General features: G+C 42.3%; 1 protein-coding gene across 1 annotated transcript in view; it reads right to left on the reverse strand.

Annotated features, from left to right (window-relative positions):
• The window catches only part of OBSCN (obscurin, cytoskeletal calmodulin and titin-interacting RhoGEF), a gene marked incomplete at its 5' end in the record, with an annotated part of 135,422 nt that extends 109,374 nt beyond the window's left edge, over positions 1-26,048 (reverse strand). Inside the window, 19 exons of the mRNA XM_085316526.1 lie at positions 148-414; positions 961-1,227; positions 2,110-2,379; positions 3,013-3,279; positions 4,979-5,245; positions 7,257-7,523; positions 8,622-8,891; positions 9,504-9,770; positions 10,435-10,539; positions 11,273-11,434; positions 12,946-13,099; positions 13,832-13,944; positions 14,671-14,937; positions 20,397-20,660; positions 20,875-21,144; positions 21,644-21,910; positions 23,167-23,442; positions 24,264-24,539; positions 25,769-26,048. Coding sequence (XP_085172652.1) covers positions 148-414; positions 961-1,227; positions 2,110-2,379; positions 3,013-3,279; positions 4,979-5,245; positions 7,257-7,523; positions 8,622-8,891; positions 9,504-9,770; positions 10,435-10,539; positions 11,273-11,434; positions 12,946-13,099; positions 13,832-13,944; positions 14,671-14,937; positions 20,397-20,660; positions 20,875-21,144; positions 21,644-21,910; positions 23,167-23,442; positions 24,264-24,539; positions 25,769-26,048 — 4,576 coding nt within the window. The remainder of the gene's footprint in view (positions 1-147; positions 415-960; positions 1,228-2,109; positions 2,380-3,012; positions 3,280-4,978; positions 5,246-7,256; positions 7,524-8,621; positions 8,892-9,503; positions 9,771-10,434; positions 10,540-11,272; positions 11,435-12,945; positions 13,100-13,831; positions 13,945-14,670; positions 14,938-20,396; positions 20,661-20,874; positions 21,145-21,643; positions 21,911-23,166; positions 23,443-24,263; positions 24,540-25,768) is intronic.
• Between the last annotated feature and the right edge of the window lie 1,533 nt (positions 26,049-27,581).

The following is a 27,581-nucleotide window of genomic DNA, read 5'->3' on the forward strand; positions in this document are numbered from 1 at the left end:
GCTTTTTTTCTTTTTTTTAAWCAGACCTGAAGTATTCCTGGTGCACCTGGACAAGCAGCCACCCAGCAGTACAGTGCTAGTTTGTATAGTTCCTTCCTTCCCAATAGGAAGAAACCAGATGTACAGTCATATTCCTTTCATAAATACCTTGTACGGCGAGCCTCGCTCTGGACTGGGCATCCCCAATGTCACAAGTGTAAATGTCACTGTCATTTTTCTCCAAGTTATTTATGGTCAGCTGCAGGATTTTGCCTTTCTGTGTGATTTCGTATTTCTCGCTTGCCCTGACTTCTGCTATGCCTTTCCTCCAGACCACAGAGGACGCAGCTTTCTCACTCTGGCATACAAAAACTGCAACTCCATTTTCATTGACTTTCATATCTGAAAGTTCCTTGACAAAGTAATTGGGTTTTTCTGCAGGAGGAAAATAAAAAGAGAGAGAGAGAGAGACAGACAGAGAGAGAGAGAGAGAGAGAGAGAGAGAGAGAGAGAGAGAGAGAATTTGTTACCCAACAAGTCCTCAGCGTGAACAATCTTGATTCTCCTCTGCCCCCACTAGTAGAATCGCAGAAAACAGAGATAGAAAGGATCTCAGAAGATCACCAAGCCCATTTCCTGCCATAGGACATACCAGGTAAAACATTTTTACATATCTGGCAAGGTTAATGCCACTGTACAGGTGATCATGAGATCTCATCTGGCAGGCCGCACATAATATTTGTCACCTATTCAAATTAACATTTTTGATTAGCCCATTAAGTAATGTAAGAGATTCTTCAGTACCTGGAAGGTTTTTTTGAAGAATAACAAAAAAAAAAAAAAAAAATCCATAGACCTCTCTGAAAAACGGTTTTGATCCTGTTTAGAGAAACAGGACAGAAGAACATCTCCCACAGCTTGCAAATTTTTACCCCAACTTTCATACTTTTCAGCCCAGCCCATGTGTGTCCTTCAGCTGACCTTGCACCGTGATCCTAGCTTTTGTTTTGGAGATCTCTGTCTCACAGGTGTACTCTCCACTGTCCTTGACTGTGGAGTCATGGATGACCAGAATGGCTTGTGTTCCCTCTTGTTGCAAGTCATATTTCTGGCTTTTTCGGATTGCTTTGCCATCCTTGTACCACCGAATGCTTGCATCAGGTTTTGACAATTCACAGCTTAGGCAGATGTCCTGCCCTGCTGCTGATGTTTTATCCTCCAGTTGTTTTGTAATCTCTGTAGGTTTTTCTGAAGGAGAAAAGAGTTCTGAATAAAAATCTATGATCATAATCAATATATGCATTTTTGTTGTTTTTTCAATTAAAATACACAAATTTTCACGCTGCCCTATGAATGATTCACGTTACGATGGGAACAGAGGGAAAAAGAAATGTTCTTGTTTAGCGCATATTAATTGCGGCGATGGGCTCTCAGTGAGCAGCAATGGTCATTTATAGGAATTGCAGACTCGTCTGGACGGCATTCACATCAGAAGCTGTCATTTCGCCTTTACTGAAGTGTGCATTTAGGATGCGATTTACCCCACCAAACACAGACATCTACACTATGGACATGTGTAGCAGAGGCACTCATTTCAGGGCCCCTTTACAGCCAGCAGTGATCTACTCAGCACAGGCAACGGTGTTCAGGGAACAGTTCATTCTGTTCCAAGTATGTCCAACCACGGCAGAAGAATCATGTCTGAAAGCTACCCATTTCTTCTCTCTACTGACCACCCAGGTAGCCTTGGAGGACTACTTCACAGGCACGCATTCTAGGAAGCAGCCGTGTGTACAGTTAGATGTGATGGAGATTGTCCCTTCAGCTTAGACTTAAAGGATATTTGCACTTATAGTTATTTGAAGAGCTCATTCTTGGCCTAATATTAATGGAGCTAGCAGGTAGAGAGAAGTGCACCTGCAACACTAACCAGTGCATTCTGCAACTCTTTAAAAAACTATAAAAAGTCTCAGCATTTCACTTGTTTTTCAAGGAAATTCTCAGTGCCTCTGTGCTCACAGGGAACGTTGATATTCAATTCCATCACATCAGGAGTTTGCCCTCATGGTTTACTGAGCTAAGCTAAGAAAAGAAAACACTCAAACCCTATAATCACTTTGATCTCGTTACCTTTTACGGTCAGAGAGGCCTTTGAGGTTAGACCGCGGGCAGTGAAAATGACTTCTCCAGCATCAGCAACAGTCGCATTTTTGATATTGAGTGTATATTTCCGACCCACGTTAAATACTTCAAATTGCCCACCGCTTTCCACTTTCCTCCCATTCAGTGTCCAATGGAAGTCATCAATGCTTTCATGGGACAAAATACACTCAAAACTGCAATCTTCTCCCTCCTGAATTTCAGTATTCTTCAGCCGTTTGGTTATGCCAATGTTTAATTCTGGGAGGCAAAAAGTAGGTTAATACAATGATTATAACGAGAAAAGGCTTTGGAGACTGACAGGAGTAGCTGTGCTATCATTTTTAGCTCATCTGGTTCATTTATCTACAGGATTTACAGGACAGCACTGCATTCCTTACTGATGCATTTGACAGGGGGAAGAATTTTTCTGACATTTTCCCCTCAGAGTGATCACAGGGCTGTAGGAAAAGGACTGTGCGAATCTCTCGGCTTCGCTCTGGAATGGTTCTTTACCAGACAGTGTTCTAACTTTTACGTTCCCACAACAGACTGAATTACTAGCGGAACCAGGTGAAACACAAGGTTCTTTTATTTTAAGAGACTAGTAGCTCTTCCTGAGAGGATTGCTCCATTTTAGGAGTGTTCAGGAAGGAAATATAGCTGGTACGTTCTTGACATATCCAATGATTTTTATTAAAACACYAGGCACACTTATAACAGAAGAGTAATGAGGGTTGTTCTGACATCATTGTGTTGTGTTGTAAATTCTAGCAACACTGGTCTACAGCAGAAGCCCTTGAGGCTCACRGAGGAATAGCTGCGAGACAAGCAACCAATGTCACGCGTATTCCCAGAACCCTGTGACTGGCCACCGCTGTCTACAGTACTTACCCTGAACGCCAACCTTTGATTTGGCAACATCAGTGCCAATATCACAGGTGTATAAACCTGCATCTGTCTTTTCGAGGTCACGGATAAGGAGGCGCAGGGTCTTCCCAGACTGYGTCTGCTCATATTTGTTGCCAGAAGTGAGTTCCACTCCATCCTTTTTCCAAACAGGTTTGACCTTCTCTTTGGAGACCTCACATTCCAGTTTAATCACACCTCGCTCYTCACCATAAACATCATCTAATGACTTCATGAAGACAGCAGGCTTCTCTGAAGGTAAAAAGGGACAAAATAGAGAACAATCAGGATATTTTAGTTGAGATGTTTTCAATTGCTACCAGGCATTTAAAGAGGGCTCAAGTAAACTCCTATCTAAGCAGATGAAACCAATACAACAGCTCACGTATCTCATGTTTGGAATGAGTTTGAGGAAAAGAAGAATTCGTTACTGGGAGGATTCGGGGATCAGGAGAGGCCACCTGAACGGCCATGGAGGGGAAGTGAAATGCAGCACCTTAATTGTGGTACAATGCTGTAATTATGACTGTGCAGCTCCGAGGCTGTGAGGACTCAGACTCCTTTTTTCTCTATGTTGGAGCATCCCTCGGGCACCAGGTCTTGGAATCYTATAGGAGATGTAGTCATAGGGAACAGGGCCTAGGGCAAGCATRTATTAGTGAAGGGCAGAGGGGCAGCTTCATACTTCTGAGGCACAGATACTCAWCAAGATAGACTAGGTTTAAGGAAGCACTTGCATGTGTTATGCCACAAAAGCAGAGAAGGTTCATAAGGAATATCCTCTCTCCTCATAGCAGTTTAAAACTGAAAARGGTTCAGATAGTTGTAAAAAACTACGTGAAGAGAAGTAATCGGGATGTAGCTTTTCCAAAGCCAGACAGCTGGCACTGTGATTTCGTGAAGCAGAATTCACCATAGTAGGCAGCAGCAATGCAAGGATATGCTGTACACTGTCTCTTAAACATTTTGCCTCTCATCTCTTAGCTTTGTGGCTTTTTATATAATTTAAAATACATTTGATCCAGAAGACACTTGCTCTTTGTGCATAGAGGCAAAAATTTTGACCAGATTTAAGAGAAAGCAGGAAGAGCAAATCCTTCAGACTCTCTGAGTGGATGGTTAAATAGTTAAATTYCTCTGACTCTCTGGAAAAAGCAAATTTCTCATGCTCAGGAGGCAAATGAAAGGACAATTATCTCTGATTTCCTGAGGGGCTGTTGAGGGTGTCAGTCTCTCTGACTTTCAGATAGAATTGCTCGGAGCATTTCCTATTGACGTTTCCATTTCAAAACTGTACAGACACACAGTGGAGTTAATTTAGTATAACAAATCACTATGAGTTACCTGAGTTGCATCACTTGAGCACGCATGCACAGGTGTGTGACAAAAGAAAATGCATTCACTAGAATGCACTAGAACTCTTCATAGTGTTTTACCTGAAGTTTTTAACATCTCTAAAATAATTGACGTGACTTACTGTGGCTCAGCTGATGYATGAGAATGTGGTAAAGTGCAGTAACTCAGCTGTGTGACAAAGCTCTGAATATTAAGGACAGTAGTGAAATGTGTTCTTATTATCTACTCAGTTTAACTCAGAATAGACGAATTGAAAGATATGCCCTACCCTTAGAGATACTAAATTAACTGAAATTCAGCCCCTTGAAGTAAAAATCTTCAGTAATAACACTATACAGACAATACACTACTGAAGAGAGCTACAAATAAAGCAAATTGGCCTTGAAATTGTCCATACAGCAAGCAAAAGGATGATGATAATTTACGGAAAATTTTGGCAGGATCCCAAAACAATCTTYGTTAGAAAAACCATCAGCTATTTGGCCCTGGAGAGGTGAAGCTTAGAGGCAGGACTGTGGCATGGGTATGGTAAATAATACCATACCCTCCCTTCCATCTCTTACTCACTTTCAGAAGGAGCGCTGTCATGACTCACCTATCACCTTCAGACACACGCTCTCTGACACCTTGTCCGACTTCATTGTCACGGTGCCAGCATCCTCAGGCTTGACTTGCTTCATCATCAGTGTGTAGCAGTTGCCAACRCTCTTGATGTCATTGAAATTGTTGGTATAAAGGAGGGTGCCATTCAGGAACCATTCCACATCCTCGTCATCGTGGGACAGTTCGCATGAGAAGACGGCAGAACTCTCTTCTTCAATTTCCACATCCTGCAGGTGTTTGATTATTTCCACGTTGCGGGCTGTAGGAAACCAAAATGCATCATCATCAGTGTTATCATGSATCAGTACTCTTACCACAACTGGATTCCACAGTGGTTAGAGTTTATGAGATGGTCTAGTCYGATCTCCTGTGCATCACAGCTCATTACATTTCACAATCCAGCAAAAAGCATCTACTACAAAAGACTGTGCTGTCTGGACCCCTCTATTCTCTTTTCCATATAAAACTTTTTTTTTAATTGGAAAATAAATAATTCTTTCTAAAATGCTAACAACATTACAGTGACTTTGAGATATCCCATAGCTCCAAGTCCCTGTGTACCAGTTTCTGCACAAACATACACACATTATAACAAAATTGTCACTGACTCTACCCACCAGGGAAACAGTCACGGAGGATGAGGCAAAGACTATTTTTTCAGTYACAAGCAGATAGCATAAAGAGATTAAGTAATTTGCTCAAGCTTAGGGAAAAATAAGAATTGAATTATTTTCTTTTCCAGTCACTGGCCACAGGTTTGTCTTTGCAATTACTCTATTTATGAAATGCTGTTTTTCATAGGATTAACCGACTGAGAGGAGGCCCTGGGAATATTAAATCATTTGGTCGTTTAAATGAATCTCTTCTAGGCCAAACTGTTCACAAGAGATGCTCAATGGACTTCTGGGAATGATGCTGTGGCTTACCTACAAGTCTTGCAGAAAGTGACAGTATGACAYTCCTTCCTTACAGCTTTTTTAAAGGTCAAGAACTGGCTAAACAATACTGCCATACCAGGATGAGGCAGAACACCATTAGGATTAACAAACATACAGCAACTATAAAATATACCAGCGTGGTCAGCGAATGACTACAGTGGTCTGAATGAAAACCACAACCATTTGCATCAAAACCACTAGCTAGAATTAACAGAGTGCATTAGATCCTAGAATGAAATGAAAAAAACTCTTGAGAAAGAATCTTGAGATAAATGAAGTCTTCAGACAAATAAAATAAAGTCTTGAGAAAGATGCATGAACTTCTCACAGAATCACAGACTGGTTGAGATTGGAAGGCCCTGCTAGAGAYCACCTAGTCCAACCCGCCCCCCTGCTCAAGCAGGGTCACCTASAGCATGTTGCACAGAATCACATCCAGGCATGTTGTGAATATGTCCAGAGAAGGAGACTCCACAGCCTCTCTGGGCAACCTGTTCCAGTGCTTTGTTACAGGAAAGAAGTTCTTCCTCATATTCAGGTGGAACTTGCTGTGTTTCAGTTTGTGCCRGTTGAGTCTTGTCCTATTATTTGGAAYCACTGAAAAGAGTCTGGCTGCATCCTTTTGCCCCCTCCCCKCTCCGCCCCTTAAGGTATTTGTAGACATTGATAAGATCCCTCCTCAGTCTTCTCTTCTCAAGGCTAAACAGACCGGAGCTCTCATAGCCGTTCCTCATAGGGCAGATGCTCCAGCCCTCGGATCATCTTCGTAGCCCTACGTTGGACTCTCTCCAGTAGCTCCATGTCTCTCTTGTCCTGGGGAGACCAGAACTGGACACAGGACTCGAGATGAGGCCTCCTCAGGGCTGAGTAGAGGGGCAGGATCACCTCCCTCGACCTGCTGGCAACACTCTTCCTAGTGTACCCCAGGATACCACTGGCCTTCTTGGCTACAAGAGCATATTGCTGGCTCATGGTCAACTTATATATGGTCAACTTATATATTTTTATAATGAGCACAGCTAACAGAGGTAGCAAACAGGTGTCTTGCTGAAGTCAAGGTAGAAGGTATTCTGTCTAATGCCAGCATCTTTCCCAGATACTGCCCTTCCACATGCATAATCCCTTTGATGGGTAAGTGCTGGTTTTCAGTATCTTGGAATATCAGAAGAGCGCATATCAGAAATAGTCAGTCCACTTAAAATATTACATTCATATAGAATTAGAAAAGAACTGTGGAAATCTTCCACAATYCAAGAAGAGAAATGTAGAGTGAAATACTAACTCAGAAAGGACATGCAATAGGCCAGTCTGCTTGCTGCAGACTGCTCATACCTTCAACTGTCAGCACGGCTTTGGTCTCCGCGTTTCCGGCCCTGCACATGTACACACCAGCATCTTCAGGCTTCACCTTCAGAATCTTGAGTTCTGCTGAATGCTTCTCCCGCTTGATTTTGTACTTCTCAGAGGGCTCAATGGCTGTGTGGTCCTTGAACCATTTCACAACCTTTGGAGAAGGCTTGAAGTCACATGATAGGACAACTGAATGACGTTCCAAAACTATCTTATCTTCCATCTTCCTTGTGATCTGTATATTGTAATCTGCAAAGYGGTGTTGGAAAAGAAGAAAGGATGAAGGCAAGCTGAAGAAAAGTTTCAARTCTCTATTTCATATCAATTAATACCAAGGCCACTGTTTTGGGACAGTTCAGATGATGCTGCAATTTCCTGTTACAGGGCTGTTTCACTGAGAGGCCAGTTTGAAGCTATAGGGGCATGATAATCTATAGGCAATGCTGCTGATGATATTTCTATAAGAAAATACTGTATATTAACTATTAAATGCGTGGTCTAGTTCTCATTCAGTGTTTATTGGGATGTGCTCTAATTGAGGATTTTGTTCAAATAAGAATGAATTAAAGTCAAAACAAGAATTTCAGGATGAGATTGGAGATATTTACCACGGTGACAGCAGAAGAYGGAAAGACTTTAAGCTTTGTCCCAGATCAAATCAACAACAAAACAGATTCAGTAAACGTGCTATCAAACATTTCTAGTTCATAAATGGGACAAAAAACTCTCTCTCCTGGCAATTTTCATCTGCTTTGACTTCTTTGGTACAGTTAATTAAAAAAAAAGTGCAAACCACTTTTAGCAAAAAAAAAGGGGGGGGGAGGAGGGGAAGAAATAATAGAGCAAGGAACAAAAATAGCACTCAACCAATTATGATTGTTCCCTCTAAGAAGAAAACTCTTTAAGGTATTTCTTCTTCGATTTTTATGGAGATTTGATTACAGTGGTGTTAATACATTTGCAAACTTTATATTTTTTAACGCTACAATTGAGAATATTATTAAAAAAAATCCCAAAATCTCAAAAACCAATTCCCTGCTACCTGAGTCACTTCTTTTGTCTTTTATTGTGACTCAACTAGTCTTGGCTCAAAAGATTTGAAAACCAGGCATATCACACTCATCATCTAATCTAATCCCTTCCTGAGACACTGTTATCTCATTTCGTGCCTCCGACATTGTGTCTAAGAACCAGCTGGGGACAGAGACCACCATCCAGGTATGTATACATCTCCAAGACCCCAAGCAGTGGAGTGTGCACATTAAACCGTAAGCCTGAAAAATTACTTCCCAGGGACTGGGAGAAGGAAGGATCCGTCATGATCTAATTCGAACCAGGACATCTTACCTCTGACAAGCAGGTTTGCTGTGGATTTTGATTTGCCAATTGAGAACTGAACGGTGCCTGTCATATCAACACAGGTTTTCAGCAGGATCAGGCGGTGGATGGTGCCTTCTTGTTGCATGATAATGTTTCTGYCAGCCTGCAAGACTTCTCCACGTAGAGACCATTTCGGGGGTTTCACAGATGGAATAGATATCTCACATTCAAATCTGGCTTCTTCAGGCTCAGTCACATCCTCGTCACACAACTCCTTTACAATACTAATGGATTGCTCTGGATGAAGGAGGGAACAAGAGAAAAGGGGGATTTAGGAGACTTCATAGGACTTTTTAATGATCACCCTGCACACTTGTATCATTTTTACTGCACTTGAGTACTGCACTTATTACCTCAGCAAGCCTTAAAACATCCCCTTTTAGATAGAGAAATATATATAGCCAGTCACAGATTAGACTGTAAGACTATGACACAGCATCAGAGAATCTAGATCTCCTGATTCTCTGTCCTGTTTGTAAACCAGAATGTCACCTTCTTATCCTGATACCAAACACGAGGCATTAGAAGATGGAATAGAAAGTTCACTGAAATACAGATGTTGATARCCAGGAATTAATTTGTTACCTACAGCAACAATTCTCTGAACAACAAACTTTCCCCAGTACATCTGGTAAAGTTCTCTGGAACAGCAATTTCATCACTTTTCTTAGGTACTATATATTCATTTTTCAGGATGTTCCTGCTAATTTTAAARGGAAGCAATACCAATAGACTTAAGAAAAAGAACACCACTTAATTAAAATATGTTTTAGATAAAGTGATAAAGGGTTTCTGGACTAGTTAATTTTTCCTCCAATGTATCCTGAAGGAAAAAAAAKGGTTTACTACCTTCAACAAAGAAATGAGCACTGCTTTTGTCGTCAAAGGCATCACAAGTGTACGTGTCCTCATCTTCATAATCTGCATCATTGATGATGAGTTTRCGATAGACACCATCGCTCACAATTTCATACTTGTCACTAGGGTGAATTTCAACATCCTTCTTATACCATCTAACTTCAGCACTTGCACGAGACACTTGGCATTCTAGGAATCCACGGTGCTTTTCAAGAGCAATCTTATCTCGCAAAGGCTTCACAATTTTTACAGGCAGCTCTAAAAGGAGTTAAAAAATATGCAATAATCAGTGCAGTTGTACGGAAGGCTGCCAACTGGAAACTCATTAGCAGTATTTCTTTTCTGATCAGTTATTTGGATGATGGCAGGAATCCCCGCTATATCAAGCACTGAACTAACACACAGGAAGTAAAGAGCTCAGGAAAGGAAGTCTTGTTATCTCTGTTTTACCTTTTGGAGGGCTGAACTGCAGAGGTACTAAACAATTTATCCAACATTACAAGGCGGTGCTGCAGCAAAGCCAGTGGCTGATCTCCAATTCCCTGAGCAATTCTTCRGGGTATTAATTTAAAAGTGTTTGTTCTCTCTCTTTTTATCGTGCTATCCAAGTAAAACATGAAAAATGCTATTTTATTTAAATATAAAAAAAGAGAGAATGCGAGAGAAATTCAAATGACAGTGTTTTCCCTCAGAGTTTAAATATGACTCTTAATATCTAAAGGTAGAAAAAYACCATCTCCTTCTTGATAAAATAAATTCTGTGTTATTTAGTCAAAGGAAATTCCCAACAGTGAGGTAAGASTTTTTCTTTCTCTGAAAGCTCTAGACGGTATTCAATTTTCCTTCCATTAAAAGTGAGGGAAATTGCTTAGTTTCTAACAAGAGACAATTTAAGCACTGTTGTCGTCAAAAGTGCAATTACCTTTTACCGTAAGGTGGGCACGAGATTCGGCCTTTTCTGCTACAAATTTGATCTCCGCGGCGTCCTCAACTTGGACACGCAAGTAAGTCAGCGAGTAGGTCCTTCCTGAGAACAGAGACACAACCACGTGTATCCTCCTCCAAGAAAACAACCTCACYCTCTGCGGCCCGCTGCGAGGCGGAGCGCTGCCCATCTGGTTTCAGGGCATCGCCACCGTTCGCACGGCGGCAAGGCTGACCGTTCCTCTAAGCCCACAGCTGCACGTCGGAGAGTAGCCGACCCTCAGCTCCGCCAAGGACGGACTGAACAYGGCTCCCACCATCCGAGAAGTACTTAAAACAGAGCGATCCCTCCCAGATACAAATTCCCGGTGCCTTACAGAGATCGAACTGACTGACCAGGAGCATTTTTCTTTTCTTATGCACACACTAATTATTCTTTTTATTCTCTCAGGAAAATCTGTCCACCTTCTGCAGGSTTTTACAGGCCATCAGATGGAAGAAGAGTAGACTTAACTGTCTCCAAAGCCCAATCCTAGGTAACTGCTCAYCCCCTGCTTAGGAGCTAATTGCATCAATTCCCTGCCTTCCATTCGCAACCAGGGACAGTGGGATTATGTCAGATTTCCCTTCATTAAAGCTCCTACTGTGTCAGAGTCCCAGCTTAGCTGCAGCCCTAAAACATAGGACAACTCTCTGCTGGACCTTCTTAACTGGATTTTGAAGGTCAGACCTTTGTGCTTAGTATCCAATACCAAATGCTCCTTTTTTCTGTGTTTTCCAGCATCCCCCTCCCAACCTCCTCCACTCAAAAATGACATTTCCCTTCGACACCCTACCATCTTGACGCATTTTAATATTGTCAGCAGCCTTCAGCTTGTTGTCATCTTTGTACCACTGGGTTTGGACCTCATCATGTGAAATCTCACAGACAAAAGAGGCACTCTCATATTCATTCACTTCCACGTCTTCCAGCGGTTTAATAATCTTGATATCTCGGGCTGCGAAATAGCAACAAATATTTATTAGTGTGTGTCCACAACTGAGTGCAGCATGTTTAACTTCTGCATACTTGCTTGGAAAAATGGGATAACRACTTGTGTTTTATTCAAAACCAACTCCCCTTCCTGGATGGTTTCCCTCTCCAACACAGTAAATACGTTTTACCCTTGAATCTACAGGTAGCGTTAYCAGCTACAGTGGAGTTCACTGCAACAGGATTTTGTGGAAGCCAAAACTCATACGGGTTTTAAAAGAAATTAAACAYATTCATGGAAGATAATCATTACGGAAAACTAAACACAAACCTCCAACTTCTAGTGTTACTATAAACTTTATGCTTTCTCYTAGGTGTCTACTATAGGCCACTGTTGGGAACTGGTTGCTGGGCTGATGGTTGAAGCTGCTTTTCTGCTACCTTCTTAAAAACAGCAAATGTACTTTTCACTGGGGAGAAAGTGGCAGATAACTAGGGCTTAAAGAAGCTTGAGGTATTCCAGTGCACTTACTTTGAGGTTTTGTCTAGCTGCAATGGCTTTGAGAAGCCATCAAAAATATTCTGGTGAATGAACTTTTTCCAGCTATGCTACTCTCTAGCCCTCACAAGGGCAGAAAGGAAAGGAAAAGGTTCTTGTTATCATGGTTAACTTTGTAATCAGAAGACCCTTTTGCAAGACCCTCATAAAACGTGTATTAACAACAGGATGTAAACTAGACAGCATTCAAACAGCAACCCACCCAAACACAAAGGCAGGGAGAAAAAGGGAGTTTAGCAGAGCGATGGAACAGGACAGGACATTCAGTACTGCTAATGCTGTATCCAAGTGGCCACAGGAGGACAGTATCTAGTAAGGAATAAGAGTGAGCCAGTCTGTACTCTCAGACATCTCCCTGGAAGCTAACATCTGCCAGGGAACATCAGACCTATCCACTCAGCAACTGGCCTTCAGCACTGGCTTGCCTCTGGTGCTTTAAAGGCTGGTGAGAAAATCCATCTGGTGCCTAAACTGTTGCACAGCACAGTACACAGAGGGGAAGAGTGTCTTGAGCATAAAGCAGAGATGCAGTGAGAAATCGTGACGCTTTCCTACTCCACCTTAGCATTTACAACATAAAAAGYAGGGCAGATCTTGAGATCATATCCAGAACTTGTCCAGTTCCTACTCAGGTGTGACAGTGGCAGAGGCTAAATCAAACTGTGTGCATGCGAGCCCTTGGATCCCTGYTTTGTGCCAGGCTGTCTGGTATTTGTTCACTTGTCAGTGTAGAAGTATGTTAAAACCAGAGAGCAGAAAACACTTATGGCAAAGGTAAAACTGTGTTAGTATCTCTTCCAAAATTACTCATCCAGGGATAAAACAATCACAGGACAGTTCTGTCAATATTTAATCAGCAGGAAGAGAAAGTCACTCAGAACGAGTAACAGAGAAATGCACAAACTGCCCAYGAAGCATTTCTTGCTGTGAAGTCGAATATTGCATTAGGGGTCATTTCCTCATTCAGTCAAACATACCATGAACTGTCAGGATAGCTGATGTCTTGTCGTCACCTGCTTCACACACATAGGTTCCTTGGTCTTCATATTCACACTTGGGAATAATAAGGCTTCTCTTAGTTCCCTGGGAAATAATCCCGAAGTTTTTACTTTGCTGAAGCTGCTTCCCATCCTAGAAGAGAAAAGGTCAAACCAGATCACCATCAACTATTCTACATCTGYGTTGAGCAAAGTAAGCATTCAGGTCTTTGCTTAATTCACTTGTCTCAAGGAACGTAGTGGGATTGTGCTCAACGGAACTTCAGCATATGCCAAAATTTAAGCATGGTGTAMATTTTTCAAGAACCATGAATGGCTGGAGAACATGCATAAATTACTGGTTGATCTGAAGCTCAGGGCACTGTACAGGATTGGCCATTAGCCCCTTAAGACATCATTTTGAAGAAATACTACTATCTCCACTTGAACGAAGAACCAGCTGAGCTACAAGRAAGGTACACGTAAAGCCTGAGCTCATCTCCAGACTGTCAGGCGCAAAAGGAATYGAGGTTTCACCTAAACTGCAGTTCCCAACTTGGCTAGAAATCCAGTGTGAGAAYTGCTATGTGTGAAGTAGCCGTGCTTCTGTTGACAGCTGTGCTCACATTCTGTGCAACTCTGTTCAGGAGTTCCCTATAAATTCAGGAGGAGYTTAACTCTTAACCTGATAAATGCACTCAAAATGATCTACTAAATAAAGAACCCACAGAGAGATGAACTGAGCAAGTAAACAAATATAAGGAGCCACACGAAGAGYTGGATAGCAAAGGCTCAGCTCCAAGTCTCTTGGAAGTGAAATAAAAGGCTCCCATTTACTTCCAGGGACATTAGAAGTGAAAATGTCACTGTCCATTAAGTGCTATACCTTGAACCACTTAACATCCACATTGGGCCTGGACAGCTCACACTCAAATGTGACCTTGTCCTTCTGAGTTACACTGATGTTTGACAAAGGCTTGCTGATTCTCACAGGCAATTCTGCAAAAAGAAAAGGAAGTCCAGTTAATGGGGAATTAGGTTTGCTAGAAGTATCTGGCACAGGCAGTAATAGCCCAGCTTACATGCTTAATGTGACTTGTAAGTGAAAAACAAAATCCTGTTGTTTTGAGTACATTATCATTGGTTGTGCTGTTGACAGGTATATTACAACCACCTTGTTAATACCAGACGGATACATTACTGATGATGGRCCAATGCATGTGCAATTGCTAAGAAAGTCTGTTACCCTCTTGAGAGCTCACTGTCTGGGACAGGAACAGACAACCAAAAGGTTATCATTTGMACTGTACAGTTTTCCTGACATCTACATTGTACACACATGGATGGAACAGCAACACTACTCACTCCACATCTGTACGGTTATGGTAGTTGTCAATGGAAAGGTGAGGCCTCAAAAGGCACTTGAATAAAGCACAGCTAGAGCAGCTTCTTCGTRCAAGACAAGACCTGTATCTTTCCTTCTTTTAAAAAATTCGTTGAGTACTGAAAAAGTTTTCAGGGTTTCGTAACAGGTAATAGATTACAAACAACAACAGGTACAATGCACAATGGGAAATGTGGTTCTGTGGCAGAACACACTGATGTGCATAGCTTCAAAAAATCTCACAGTTACTCATCATTGCAAACATGTCCAAAGGGATCCCACTGTGGCTAATGACCCACGTCCCACGTCAATCAGAGCCTGAGTCTTTGGAGTCTGCACACCTGTCACRTCAAGTCTCCCTGATGAATGAATGCCATCGGCCTTGAAAGAGATGAGCCCTGCGTCTTCGAGGTTCACAGAAGAGAGAGTCAGYGAATGTTTCTTCCCCATGACATCAACATGGACATTTGGGGAAGGCTTCAGTCGAACACCATCTTTCTGCCAGATTCCTTCCACATCCTCATGTGACACCTCCACCACAAAGGTGACRGTCCCTTTCTCACAGACTTTGATGGGCTGAAGACCTTTCACCAGCTTGATCTTCCTCACTGAAAAACAACATAGACAAGTTGGAGATATCATAGTGAAGGCTGGGSTAATTCTCTCCTTACTTGCTGTGAAATAATCCAGAGACTGTCAAAAGTCCTCAAAATAGATGCTTCCCCCATTCCTCACAAAGGTCCAGTATCTCCCAATTAAAAAACAACTTTCGCAAAGAAGAAAAYCTGACCATATTGCTATCATGGTTGCTATTCTCAAATCAGTGCTATCAGCTGGGACAAAGAGGCCAATCAAACAGAGCAGGGCTCTTTCTCTGTCCAGTTCAACTCCACTCACTTACTGGCAATGCTAGAAATAAGGTTTGAAGTTGTACATGCACACACAGGAGCAGAGACATTCCTGTGCTGGGTGAGGGRGTCACCAATAACTATCAGGATGAAACACTCTAAAGGAAGCTAAGCCTTTATTTAAGTTAACATATAACCCTATATTATTTTTATATTGGGATCAGGTTCCCTGTGCTATACAAAGAGAGGAAAGTTGCTGATCACATTTACTGTTGAGGCATGAATCAAGAGAAAGACCATTGAYAGAGATTAACAGAGAAGCACAAAGGAATGAACAATATTGTTCAGCTCTTCATGTAGGATAAAATGAGGGAGGGAGGGGAAGGAAGCAGCAGGGGGAGGAAAGAGCTTTAGTGAGGGATAAAGTAGCTGAGTTTTAGGTGGATTTCACCTGTTCCTAGTAAATAAATTAGTGTCCTATCAGCTAGTGAAACACATTTAGTATTTATGCTTGATTCACCCTTGATAAAAATTAAGTTGCCACTTAAGAAGACTTTTTTTTTTTAATTCCTACAAAGCCACAAAATATGAAAACTTTAAAATCTCCATGGGTCCCCTAGGAATAGTCCAACCTTCCTCATACATGTTTAGCAGAGGTAATCCACAGACAAACCGTTCAGGCCTGGATCTGAACACAGTCACGATCAGGAGGTCAGCYGAGTGCTGTGTTGTGTGGTTTTGGTCTGGACCAAGCTCCATCTCCGAGGCCCAAACCCTCCTCTGGCACTTGTCTCTGTGGTACCTGGTGGGCAGTGGGGTATGGACTATTCCTCCAGAGGCTCAATGGCAGTGGTATATTTAAGCTATGCCTTTATTAATGACTGAATTGTACCCAGAAACATTTCTAGGCATTGAGGTCACCTGGCTTGGAACAACTCTAGTCTACGCTTATAAGCTATTTTAGCCTTCAAAACAGGGGACCTGCATGAAAGTGGCCTCTTGAGAGCAATCACAGAAATTTTCTCACTCCCAGACTATGGCTAGCTCCCAGCCACACTGGAGACCTTTCAGGCCTGTGAACGTCTCTGGGGACCACTGAATCTATGATGACAGATGGAAGCCCTGAAATGCCACTGCGGCACAGTATTGCTCGCCTCAGGAAGAAGGCCACAAGCTTGATGCAATGCCAACTCCTTGGGCCTTTCCCATCCGCCCTTCTTGCTCCATTCCCGCTCACAGCACATTTGCAGAGGAGCATATGCATCCTCTGCAGGATCCTCGCCAACTCCTCTCTCAAGGAAACCACACTGGCTCCCCTTGCACAGTCCCTTCCCAACTGCTTAAGCACAAATTTGCCCCAAGAACATGTTTTGAACCTGACAAATGCAGGAAAGAGTTTGATCTTTGCTTCYCGACCTAAGACACCAACTCTCCTGGCTTTGCCCTTTGAAGTTGCATCCATCCCCAATTTCTCATCTGATTTAGCAACCAGTCCCTAACCCTTCCTGGTTACCTTGCTCACCAAACTAAACACAGTGTACCTGTTAGAGTCTAACCTTTCATCTCAGTTAATAGATATTCCAACCTTTCAAACAGTGAATGGGCTGAGGATCAAACTGCAGTTATTCTGGAMAGGAAGGGAAAGGGATTTTCAAAAACATCAACTAAATAAACAGCACAACAACTCCTAACTCAGTAAGTTACCACCTAGGCATAGCCTCAGCTTGTACTGTATAAAGGACTGGAAAAAAAAACAAAAAACAAAACAAAAAAAACCACGTTTTGGAAAAGGTCTTTCCTTCACAAAGTAGCAGACAGTTGGGGAATGATCGAATTTTAATTAGATTTAATAGACATAGTATTTCATGTCAAGAGATTTGAAATTTCATACTTATCTTCTCAGTATAATTTCTTCTATAATTAACTGACCTAATTATGCTTTTCCCTGCTGAATGTCTATAGGTATATCAGAATAAGGATCGTTTTATCCATGACTCACATATCTAAGTCTTCCTCAAACATCTCCTCCTTGTCACRTATGAAAATAAGTTATTCAGATAGATAGACTGTTAGTTTGATCAACTCAGTTGTTTTTAAGATCTCCTGACAKCCTCAAATCAGGATAGATCTTTATCTTTTGATTGAGCATCTTTTGTACTGGAGTAAATCAACACAATTTCACATAATTATTCCTTGTTTACCTTGCACTGCAAGCAGGCTCAAGACTAAYAGAATCAATCCAGTCTGGTGTTTAAAAAAAGGTCCTCTAAAATCAGACTTCTCAGTCTGAAGCTGAGCACTGAGTAACAGTAGCCCAGTTCCCCAGATCGTGAGCATTTAAAAAGCTTCTGCTGACCTCAATACAAGCTCTTACGCATTCATCTAAAAAAAATAGGGCATGCGCTTAAATGTCAAAAAATAGAACATAATTTTAAACTCATACTTTTTACAGTTTTGCTTCTGCTGTAAAGCAGAGCAAGAGCTCTGTAGAATCTGGATATAAAATAAATACTTTCTAATGATACTCTTGTATACTGCCACCCTTCCTGTTGTGCCCACAAAAATAAATCTCTTTAAAGGTTGACCATTACAATGGACTTAYTTGTCCCAGACGTAAAATTAATTATACAGAAATACTCCCTGCTGCAATGAGGTGTTCACAGTTCATCTCAGATCATCTTGAGTTTCAGTCACTGTGCAAAACAATCTCAGTCCATCAGCAGAGCTACCTTTTATAGTGACACTAAGCACAAGTGAYAGAAAGTCTGGGAAATGCAGGATCCAGAATGATCTGGTACCGAATTTCCCTCCTGCCCTCAGAGTGGGAAGTTTCTAAACCACTCAGATACACATTTATGCTTACATGACTCACCTTATCCAAAACAGTGTAGAACACTTGTTCGCAATCAGGATTAACCAATTCCTTCCTGTATAAACACTGCTTCATCATTTTCCTTTTTACACTTGGCTACAGCAACAGCCAGTGCCTACAAACAGGAGTAACTGAAGCTACAACCAGTGGTGAACACCTTGCTGGAAGGAAACTGGTATTGCCCAGTCTGAAAAAAATGCTTTGGGGTGCAACACGTGAAAGAGGAGGGAGTAACACATCGTGGACATGGAAGTGCTACACTTCTCTACCCTCTACAATCCCACTTCATCTCATTTAACAGAAACARTAAACCTAAATCTAGTTCTAAACCAGGATCTCAGTCCCCCACGGTTCCTCAACAGTCAGTAGAGAAAGACACTCCAGAAGGTAATTTAGTGCATCTAAGATTTAAAACACTCTCTGTAGGTCCTTTTTTCTCTCTGTTGGCTATCAAAGGAGCTGGAAGTGATGTACTATCTTTAGACTGCAKGATTCCAAGCCCAATCTACCAGCTGCTAGTTACTGCTAATGCCTGTTTTTTGTTTCTTTTTTTTGTTTGTTTGTTTTTTGTTTTTTTGTTTCCAGAGTTACTTTGGAGAAAAGGTGAGCAACTGCCACTAGAACTGGTAACTACCCCATTTTGAGATGCTAAAGCAGAGGTTTTTGACAGCTATCAGCCAGGAAGATTTTGAAGATGAAACTGTCTTAACAGCATGAAAGCAGTTAGACAGATCCTGCTCTGTATTGGGCAGTTTGTCATCATCTGCAGTAGCAGCAAGACTAAAGTSGATTAACTTGAGGAATGACAGGAAATTGCAGCTGTCCTTGAGGAAAACTAGCTTTGAGCTATAAGGCACATGCAGCTGCACAGAGTCAGGAAGCAAAGGACAATGACAGATTCCAACCCATGAGAGACTCTTACAAATTATTTCACCATGTCCAACCTATTTGCAAGCTTAGGCCTTTCCAGTCAGAAAGCGAAAAGAAACAGAGAGGTAGCAAGAGGCACTGGTTTGGGTTTTCCTCATGTTGTTGTTAGTGATATGCACTAAGACCTGCAGTAGGAGTTAAAATTAAGCAGTAAATATGTGTAAGAAATCTTATAGAGGAGAACCATAAGGCTATTCGAGAGCTAAGAAGATTAGAGATGAGTTACAAGTTTGATTACTTTGCAGAAGTTTATATTTTCCTGGGTTCAAATTCTTGTTCACCCRGGTCTAACCAAATCCAAAACAACAAAAAGAAGATGCTGAATCACTCAGATCCAAAGTTTCCGCATTATTTTAGTGCAAAGTCACAATTACTCAAAACTTAATCTATTTTAACCTTGCCTTAAACTCTATGTACTGAAAAAAATCTAAAACAAAGATCTGAACCAATGCATCATATCAGTATGTATTCACACCATCAAAAAAAAATCACAAAATCATACGGCGGGAAAGACCTAGAAAGATCATCTAGCCCTTCTCCCCTGCTCTACGATGTGCTCAGCTCTTTATGTACTTCCAGACAGATATTTCACTAACCTTTTCTTAAACCCATCATGGAAGCTCCAAAACCTATTCAGATGATTCTATTCACTCATCCAACCATTAGAAAGCTTTTTTATTGTATAACCYGGATCTCTCTCATTGCAATTGAAGCCCATTATTTCCCATCATTATTTCGGCAAGGAGAACAGATTGTTCCCTTCCACTTTACCACAGCCTTTTACGTACTTGAATTATCAAGTCCTTTCTTACCTATTATTTATGATTTATACAGCACCAATGACTTATACAGCACCAAYTGGTGGCAGGGGCTTTAAAGGCAAAATTAGAGAGCCCTTAAGTGCTTAAATCCTATCTTCATTTATCCTGTAACAATCATGACAAAAGGATGTAGGAAAGAGGACAGAAGTACAGAGCTACAGCCAASAGACCATTAGTTTACTTGAAAGGGCAGAAGTCACAGATAGAAGATTTGCTCTTGTAGTTTTTCTAATGCTGATTGAATATAAAGAGACATTCTGAAAGAGGTGCTTTACAGAGAAGAATTAGGGCAACAGATGGCTGAACAGGGAGTAGCTTGCTAAAAGCTGTAAGATGGAGAAAACAGAGTCAACCAGGGAGGGAGAAATTTCAGAGGAGGGAGAAGAACTGARCTAGGAGGCTTAATGGTCAACAGCATGACTGAAAGCTGGCAGAATGATATGGAGGCAACAACAAACAGCCAGTTGTGCCTTTTGTACTGCCTTTGCCTCTACCTTCACTCAAGTCATTTGATTGGTAATTGTYATGGAAGAGACTAGAATCCATCTACAAACCCTATCCAGGGGACTTACAGCATGGGAGACCATTCAACTTACTTTCCACATTGATCTTGGCTTGGGTCTTGTCATCAGGACTCTCACAGCAGTAGAAGCCCCTTTCTGCAAAGGAGATGTTCTTAACCACGAGGATATGCTTCGTTCCCTCAGCTTTGATCTCGATTTTTTCGCTGGGCTTCAACACAATTTTGTTCCTCATCCATTTCACCTCTGCAGGCTTGGTCAGCTCAACCTCCAGGGTCACTGTGTCCCTCTCTTCTACTGTTCTGGGTTCCAGTTTCTTCTTGAATGAGACTGGGGCCTCTGCCAAAGGAGAAAGATATTAGCAAAAATGTGGAGGAGCCAGAAAATTCTGACAGGAATTAAAATAGTGACTCATGCATTCTGGGCATCTTTATTTAACAAACTGAAAGCATCAATCCCCTACTACTAATATAATCCGTCAAGGAGAAGGCCACATAAAGCAGAGATCTTAGCATGAGTGATCATGTGTCAAAGGGACATTTTTGTCTCTTACCTCGGACCTTGAGGTTGGCACTGCTTTCTACACCCTCAGCATTGGCAGAGATCTCAGCTGCGTCTTCCACTGTCAGATCAGTGATTGTGAGGCTGTGGTTGCTGTCCTTCTGCGAGATCACATACTTCTTGCTGGCTTCAATCTTCACACCATTCCTGTGCCATGTAACCACGGCATCGCTGGGAGAGACGGTACACTTGAACACAGCCTCTTTTCCTTCCTCAGAGACTACACTGTTGAGACTTGTAATGAATTTCACCACTCTGGGCGCTGAGGGAGAGGAAGAAAACACTTAGGAGCATGTCTTTGAGACATGGTGTGAATATCTTCAAAGAGCAGGCAGATTCAATGATTTTATCAAAAGGATCAATTTATATCATTTACAGTAAGTGATCACAATAATGGGTCACCACTTTTTCTATATCTGACCTAAGTTTTACATATAAAGGTACCAAAAGAAAGAGGCAAACACAGAAAAAAAAATCCTGGCTTAAATTTAAGATTCTTAATTTCAGCCTCAGATGCAATATCAAGGTCATTTTGTCCACGTACAAGAGACCTGAGCTCTCAAAAGGTCTCAAAATCATCCAAACCATCAAAAATAGAGGTTCCACTGACATTCAAAGAGAAAGCCAAGTTTCATACTTCATTGCTCATGATAGGAGACAGCACAAACACATGAACAAACTGAACTTTGCAGGGCCGTAATGGTTGAGGAAGACAGACAGGGATCCCTTCAGATTTTTACTATTCAGTTTTAGAGACATACCTTTGGGGGTGACCATAACACTGCTCTTGTCATCTCTGGACTCACAGGAATATTCTCCCTCATCCTCTGCCCGGATTCCCATTATTGTCAGGGTTCGTTTTACCCCCTCTTCAATAATCTGGAAGTGCTTGCTGGGCTTGATCTCAACTCCATTCTTGTACCATACCACCTTCCCTTTGGTATGGCTCACATCGCAGGTCAAAGAGACATTGTCTCCAATCTCGGTGTGAATAGGTTCCAGTTTTTTTGAAAATGTCAGTGGGATTTCTGAGATGCAGAAGGAGGAAAAATGATGAAAAGGGGAAAAAATGAGAAATCTGCTCTGGCTTTTTTTTTTTTTTTTTTTTTTTTTCTAAAAAAAAAACACATTTGGGGATCAGAGGAGACAGACAAACCAGAGATGTGGAAACTTAGGGAGATTCCTCTGCCACAGAATTTTGCTTTTATTAATACTATTCTGTAAAGCAATAACAGTGCCTTAAACAAGCTTTGGTTTTGCCTTCCTTTCTTTCTAATCCTTCACCAAGAGAGATCATCTGTTCTTTCACAGGAGAGCTTGATTTGCCTGACTAGATATAAAAATCTGTACAGCCATAAGCCCCATCTAACTTTGTTTCTTCTGTTCATGAGGACACAGACAGTGGAGTTAAATGAATCCAGAGTGTGATTCATCTCATCCTGAAGCAGATGTTTCAATAGGTCAGATGAATTCTGACCTACTAGCAACAGTTCCTCTCCACTTACTCCAAAGGGAACTGAGAGGGTGCACCTCAGCTTTAGAAATCTTCAGTGTGGATGTCTGAGGAGAAAGGAGATGAAGTCTATCCTGTGTGTCTCCCTGCCATTGCACTGTACAACACCTTTCTTCCTTTGGTCAGATTTATGATGTGGATTTATGATATGGAGTTATTCCCTGGGGGCAGATACTACAGTAGTGGGCCAAAGGAGCTGAATTAGCCCCTTGGTCCTGGACATCAACCCTCTCATCTCTGTCTGAGGATCAGCTGTACTCCATCCTTCTGATAAGACAGTCAATTTATAGTCTTAGTCTTGATGTAGGAGCATCATCCATGTGCACTGTCCCAGGAACAGAGGAGACAGTTCAGGCCCTGCTTCTCCCACAGCACTAACTCACAAACCTCATCCTCACACTATAACCCTCTACATCTTCCTCATCAGCTTTGTCGTATCAGTGGGCAGAGTGGGGAAAAGCTAAGCCTCTGCCCACTCCCCAGACACTAKGCTAGGAGGTGATGGGAACGGTGTGTTGACTGTGGAAAGCAAACACCAGGAAAAACACCCACTGGAGGCCTTCYTGTTCCCTTGAGCGAAAGCCCAGCAAACAACATACACTGGGTCTTTGAGGGGAGGAGGAGCTTTGCTAGCCCATGGCAGGAGAACCACAGCAATTCAAGTCTTGAGTTTGGAATAGTTTTAGAGGGAGTCTGGACTCTCATCTCCATCCCACGGGGGAAACRGAGCTGTTAGGCAGGGATGTGACGTGGGGGCTGCTGCCTGCTCACCTTTCACCTCCACTTTGAATTCCTGCTTGTCACTCTTTGTGCAGCAGGTGTACACAGCAGTGTCCGAGCTCTCAGCCAGGTTCACCGTCAGGGTTCGGGAAGCCCCCTCGCTCTTAATTTCATACTTCTTGCTCGCCTTAATTTCCATTCCGTCCTTCAGCCACTTGACTGAAGCAGTTTCAGGCGTTACTGAAGTAGTCAGAGTGATATTTTCATATTCTTGAACAATGAGGGGCTCTTTCTGGACAACCTTCTTTTCAAATTTGGCCTCTGGTTCTAGGAAGCGCATTAAAAAAGACAAACTATTAGCTTCATTTCCAGGTCCTTAACCCAGCAATTTTCAGTTACTGTCTTCTCACGATAGGGTTCCAATTCACTGCATAATCTGTAATAAGCCAGGAAATACAAATGAATATTTGTGACTAGTATAATCTTTTGCTGAGTAAGAAGAAAGAAAATAATCTGTCAGGTAACTCAGAGCTTCTGCTTATAAGAAGAGYAAAAAAAAAAAAGAAATGCAAATACACATTTTACCTGCCACTCATAAAATGCTTGTTTCTTCATGGTAAAATTACCTATATAATTCTTTCTTCTCTCACATTTATGGCTCTAGATCTAATTAAGAAGAATTATTAATATGCTAATCCTGAATTTACAGCCTCTTTTCTGCTCTGTTTGCTTTACTCCCATTCTTTTCCATCTTGTACAATGCTTTGCCCCAGAACGGGGCAGTTCTTTGACACTCAGAGTGGCCATCTCATTTTTCTTAGTGTCCCTTCTCCACAGCTCTATTTCTGTGCTTTAAAACTTCCCACTTCCAGCTCATTTTCAGCTACCCCTCACTGGAAAAGGTTACATTATAAGGTGTGTAAAGGAGACAATAAAGAACTATATAGCATTGCTTTAGTCAAAAAGTCTTCAACCAGTTTCTTCTCATCAACACTGCTAAATTCAAAAGGGCAAATTAATGTGCAATACGATTCACTGACGTTGCTCCGAGAGACTGTAGCTGCACCGTGGTCACTAGGTACAGAACAGCCATCATTCATCTTAGCCACCCAGCAAAGCTGCATCGCGCCCCCAGATTGAAAACTCACCAGTAAGCTCAATCCTGAAGGCCAGCTTCTGGCCTGCGGCCTCACAGACRTATTCTCCAGCATCTTTCTTCTCCAGCTGCTCTATAAGCAGCTGACGGGTTTTGCCCAGAGTCTCTATTTTGAATTTTCTAGAGGAAATGAGCAGCTTTCCATCCCTGTACCATTTCACTTCAGTTGTGTCCTCTGCTACCTCACAGCTGAGGGTGGCGTTTTCTGTCAGGACAGCGTGTACCTCCTTCTGGACCTTCTCCTGGTTTATAAACGCAGGTTTCGGCTCTGAACGCAGGAAAAAGAGGGAATATTCACAGAGGGGTCAAATTAAAATGAGGCCATCTTACACATCTGTGTGCACAGGCCTGGAAAACATCAAGGTTACCACTTATGTTAAAATCAAATGTCTTCACTGGGCAGTATCTACCCTTCTGTGTGAGCAAACTGCAGCAGGGAAATTCGTGAAGTAAGAGTCCAGGAATGAAAAGGACCAAAGGGTCCTTGATACCAGTCCCACAATTGCAAGCATGCAAATATGTCAAMTTCAGAAACTTCCACAGAATATCCTTCCTGTACGTCACCACTCCCTCAAATATCTTTTAATTATGACCTGCAGTGAATTATCAAGGACACAACTATAACATGTCACAGCAGAAATGATGGTCTCCTAGTTCACTTGTGTGAACTCTTGCTTCACACATCCTAACCCAATACATTACTATCAGCTTCGGGAACGCTCTTCGTGGTCACTTCCACTGTGACAAATACGATGGTCAAAATGACAAAGGAATATGACTTCCCTACAGCAGTCAGTCAGCACAGGATTGTGGTTGGCAAAGTACTCAAGCATGTCTGCAGCTTCAACACTCCTTTCAACATCACATGTTTAAAACAGTTTGGGAAACTTCCGAATCCAGTTCTAAAAGACCAAGTGCTAGGAATCTTCCAGGACAAAGGAGCATTTAGCCTCTAGCAGAAGTATTACAAGCATCTCAGAAGGTTAGGACCACAAATATACAATAGCATGAGTACAAAAAAATGCTGAGTCCTGAATCCATCGCTATAAACTCTGCTGTCAAAATTGCAAATGACAGAACATATACCAGCCTCGCAGTTTTTAAAATGGGGTGTGTAAATCTATCACAAAACGGATTTTTGAATGAATTTCTTTTCAAGATTGAAATACTACAACAGAAAAGCCCATGAGCCAGTACTTCTGTGTATTCCAGAAAATATGTTTCTGAGGAAAACTTTGTTGTGGTAACTAGAGGCTCCACAGATGGATGCAGAAGAAACAAATGAAGCAGAACAGAGAAAAAAATTTCTATTTAATTGCTATCTAACCAACTACTTTTTTTGTTAATTTTACTTTTCAATCAGTTTGGATTATTTTTCAGTTAATCTATACCTTTTTTCGCTGATAATCACTTATCAAGCCTCAGCAATTACAAATTTATTTGTAAAATAAAACTTTGTTRTCCTCCACCAAAATTTTCAAAGAGTATCAGTCTTACCTCTGACGTTAACCTTGAAGGGCAGTTTCTGGCCGGCAGCCTCACACGTGTACTCGCCAGCATCTCGCTCTTCCACCTGAGTCACCACCAGGCGCCGCAATTTGCCCTCCGACTCAACCTTGAACTTCTTGCTCGAGGTGACCAGCTTCCCATCCTTGTACCATTTCACTTGGGTCTTCTCCTCGGCCACCTCACAGCTCAGCGTGGCGTCCTCTTTCAAGGATGCCTGCACCTCCTTCTGCACCTTGTCCTTGTTTGTAAACACAACTTCTGGCTCTGAAAAGAGAGATTAATTCAACGTGCACCCTTGAGCTGGGGGCTGACCTGCTGGAGAGAAGCTCTGCAGAGAAGGACCTGGGAGTGCTGGTGGATGACAGATTGACCATGAGCCAGCAATGTGCCCTTGTGGCCAAGAAGGCCCAGGGTCTCCTGGGGTGCATTAGGAAGAGTGTTGCCAGCAGGTCGAGGGAGGTGATCCTGACCCTCTACCCGAGAGAGACATGGAACTACWGGAGAGAGTCCAGCACAGGGCTACAAAGATGATCCGAGGGCTCGAGCACCTGCCCTATGAGGAACGGCTGCGAGAGCTGGGCCTCTTCAGCCTGGGGAGGAGAAGACTCAGAGGGGATCTTATCAATGTCTATAAGTCACCTGAAGGGAGGGTGTCAGGGGGATGGGGACAAACTCTTTCCAGATGTCCCRYGTGACAGGACAAGAGGCAATGGGCAGAAATTGAAGCACAGGAAGTTCCGCCTGAACGTGAGGGGCAATTTCTTCACTGAGAGAGTGACGGAGCCCTGGGACAGGTTGCCCAGACAGCTGGTGGAGTCTCCTTCTCTGGAGACATTCAAAGCCCGCCAGGATGCAACCCTGTCTAACATGCTCTAGCTGACCCCGCTGAGCAGGGAGCTTGGACCAGATGATCTCCAGAGGTCCCTTCCAACCTTACTGATTCTACGATTCCATGAAGCTCGGACATTAAACGGATCGTTCATATAGCATTACGTGGCAGGCCGCAGACAAGGCAAGATGCCTTTTGGTGTAAGCTGAGTAAAAGGATATGAACTCTTAGTGGCAGGAACYRCCTCTTGCTGTGCCAGAGCCCCACAGCTTTGATTTCTTCTGTTCCAGAAAGCTGCCTCCGCTGCCTCTTCTGTCCCACAGGTTCGGCACTAGCTTATTTCATACAGTACTCAGGGCACCAGACGCAGGACTTAAATCTCCAAGGCTAGGCCAYGGTCTCCACTGCAACCCTGGGAACATCCCAGCCCATCTCACATCCTCACATCCAAATGGTGAAACACCCTTCCCCTACAGGAGCTGCGTTTCTCAAGCTGCTAGCAAGAGGATGAGGAAATTGGGAGTGAGTTGGAAAACTGAATCCTTTCTCCCACAGAGGAACGCAGAAGAAACAAAHGAAGTAGAATAGAGAAAAAATATCTCTATTTAATTGCTATCTAACCAACTACTTYTTTATTATTTTTACTTTTTTAAATCAGTTTGGACTATTTTTCATTTAATCTGTACCTTTTCTTTTTACTAATTACCACTTATCAAGCCTCAGCAATTCCTCTCATAGTTCAGATGGCTTCAGCTGCCAGTCCAGCACTGTGCTTGCAAACAGGTGCGTACCCCTTCATCAGCRTCTTTCCAAATTTCTTCTGAAAATTCTGGAAAAGTCTCTATTCCTCAYACCCATGAGTCTTCATTTTRTTCCTCCAGTTCTTGGCTGCCAAAGCCAACCCTTTACTCCTTGCGTGGAATTTACAGACGGTCTGTTTTATTTGCACTTCCAGTACTCAGTCTTATCAAG

This window comes from Rhea americana, unplaced genomic scaffold (assembly GCF_003343005.1).
Source record: "Rhea americana isolate MKP2758 unplaced genomic scaffold, rheAme1 scaffold_47, whole genome shotgun sequence".
Taxonomy (NCBI): Eukaryota; Metazoa; Chordata; class Aves; order Rheiformes; family Rheidae; genus Rhea; species Rhea americana.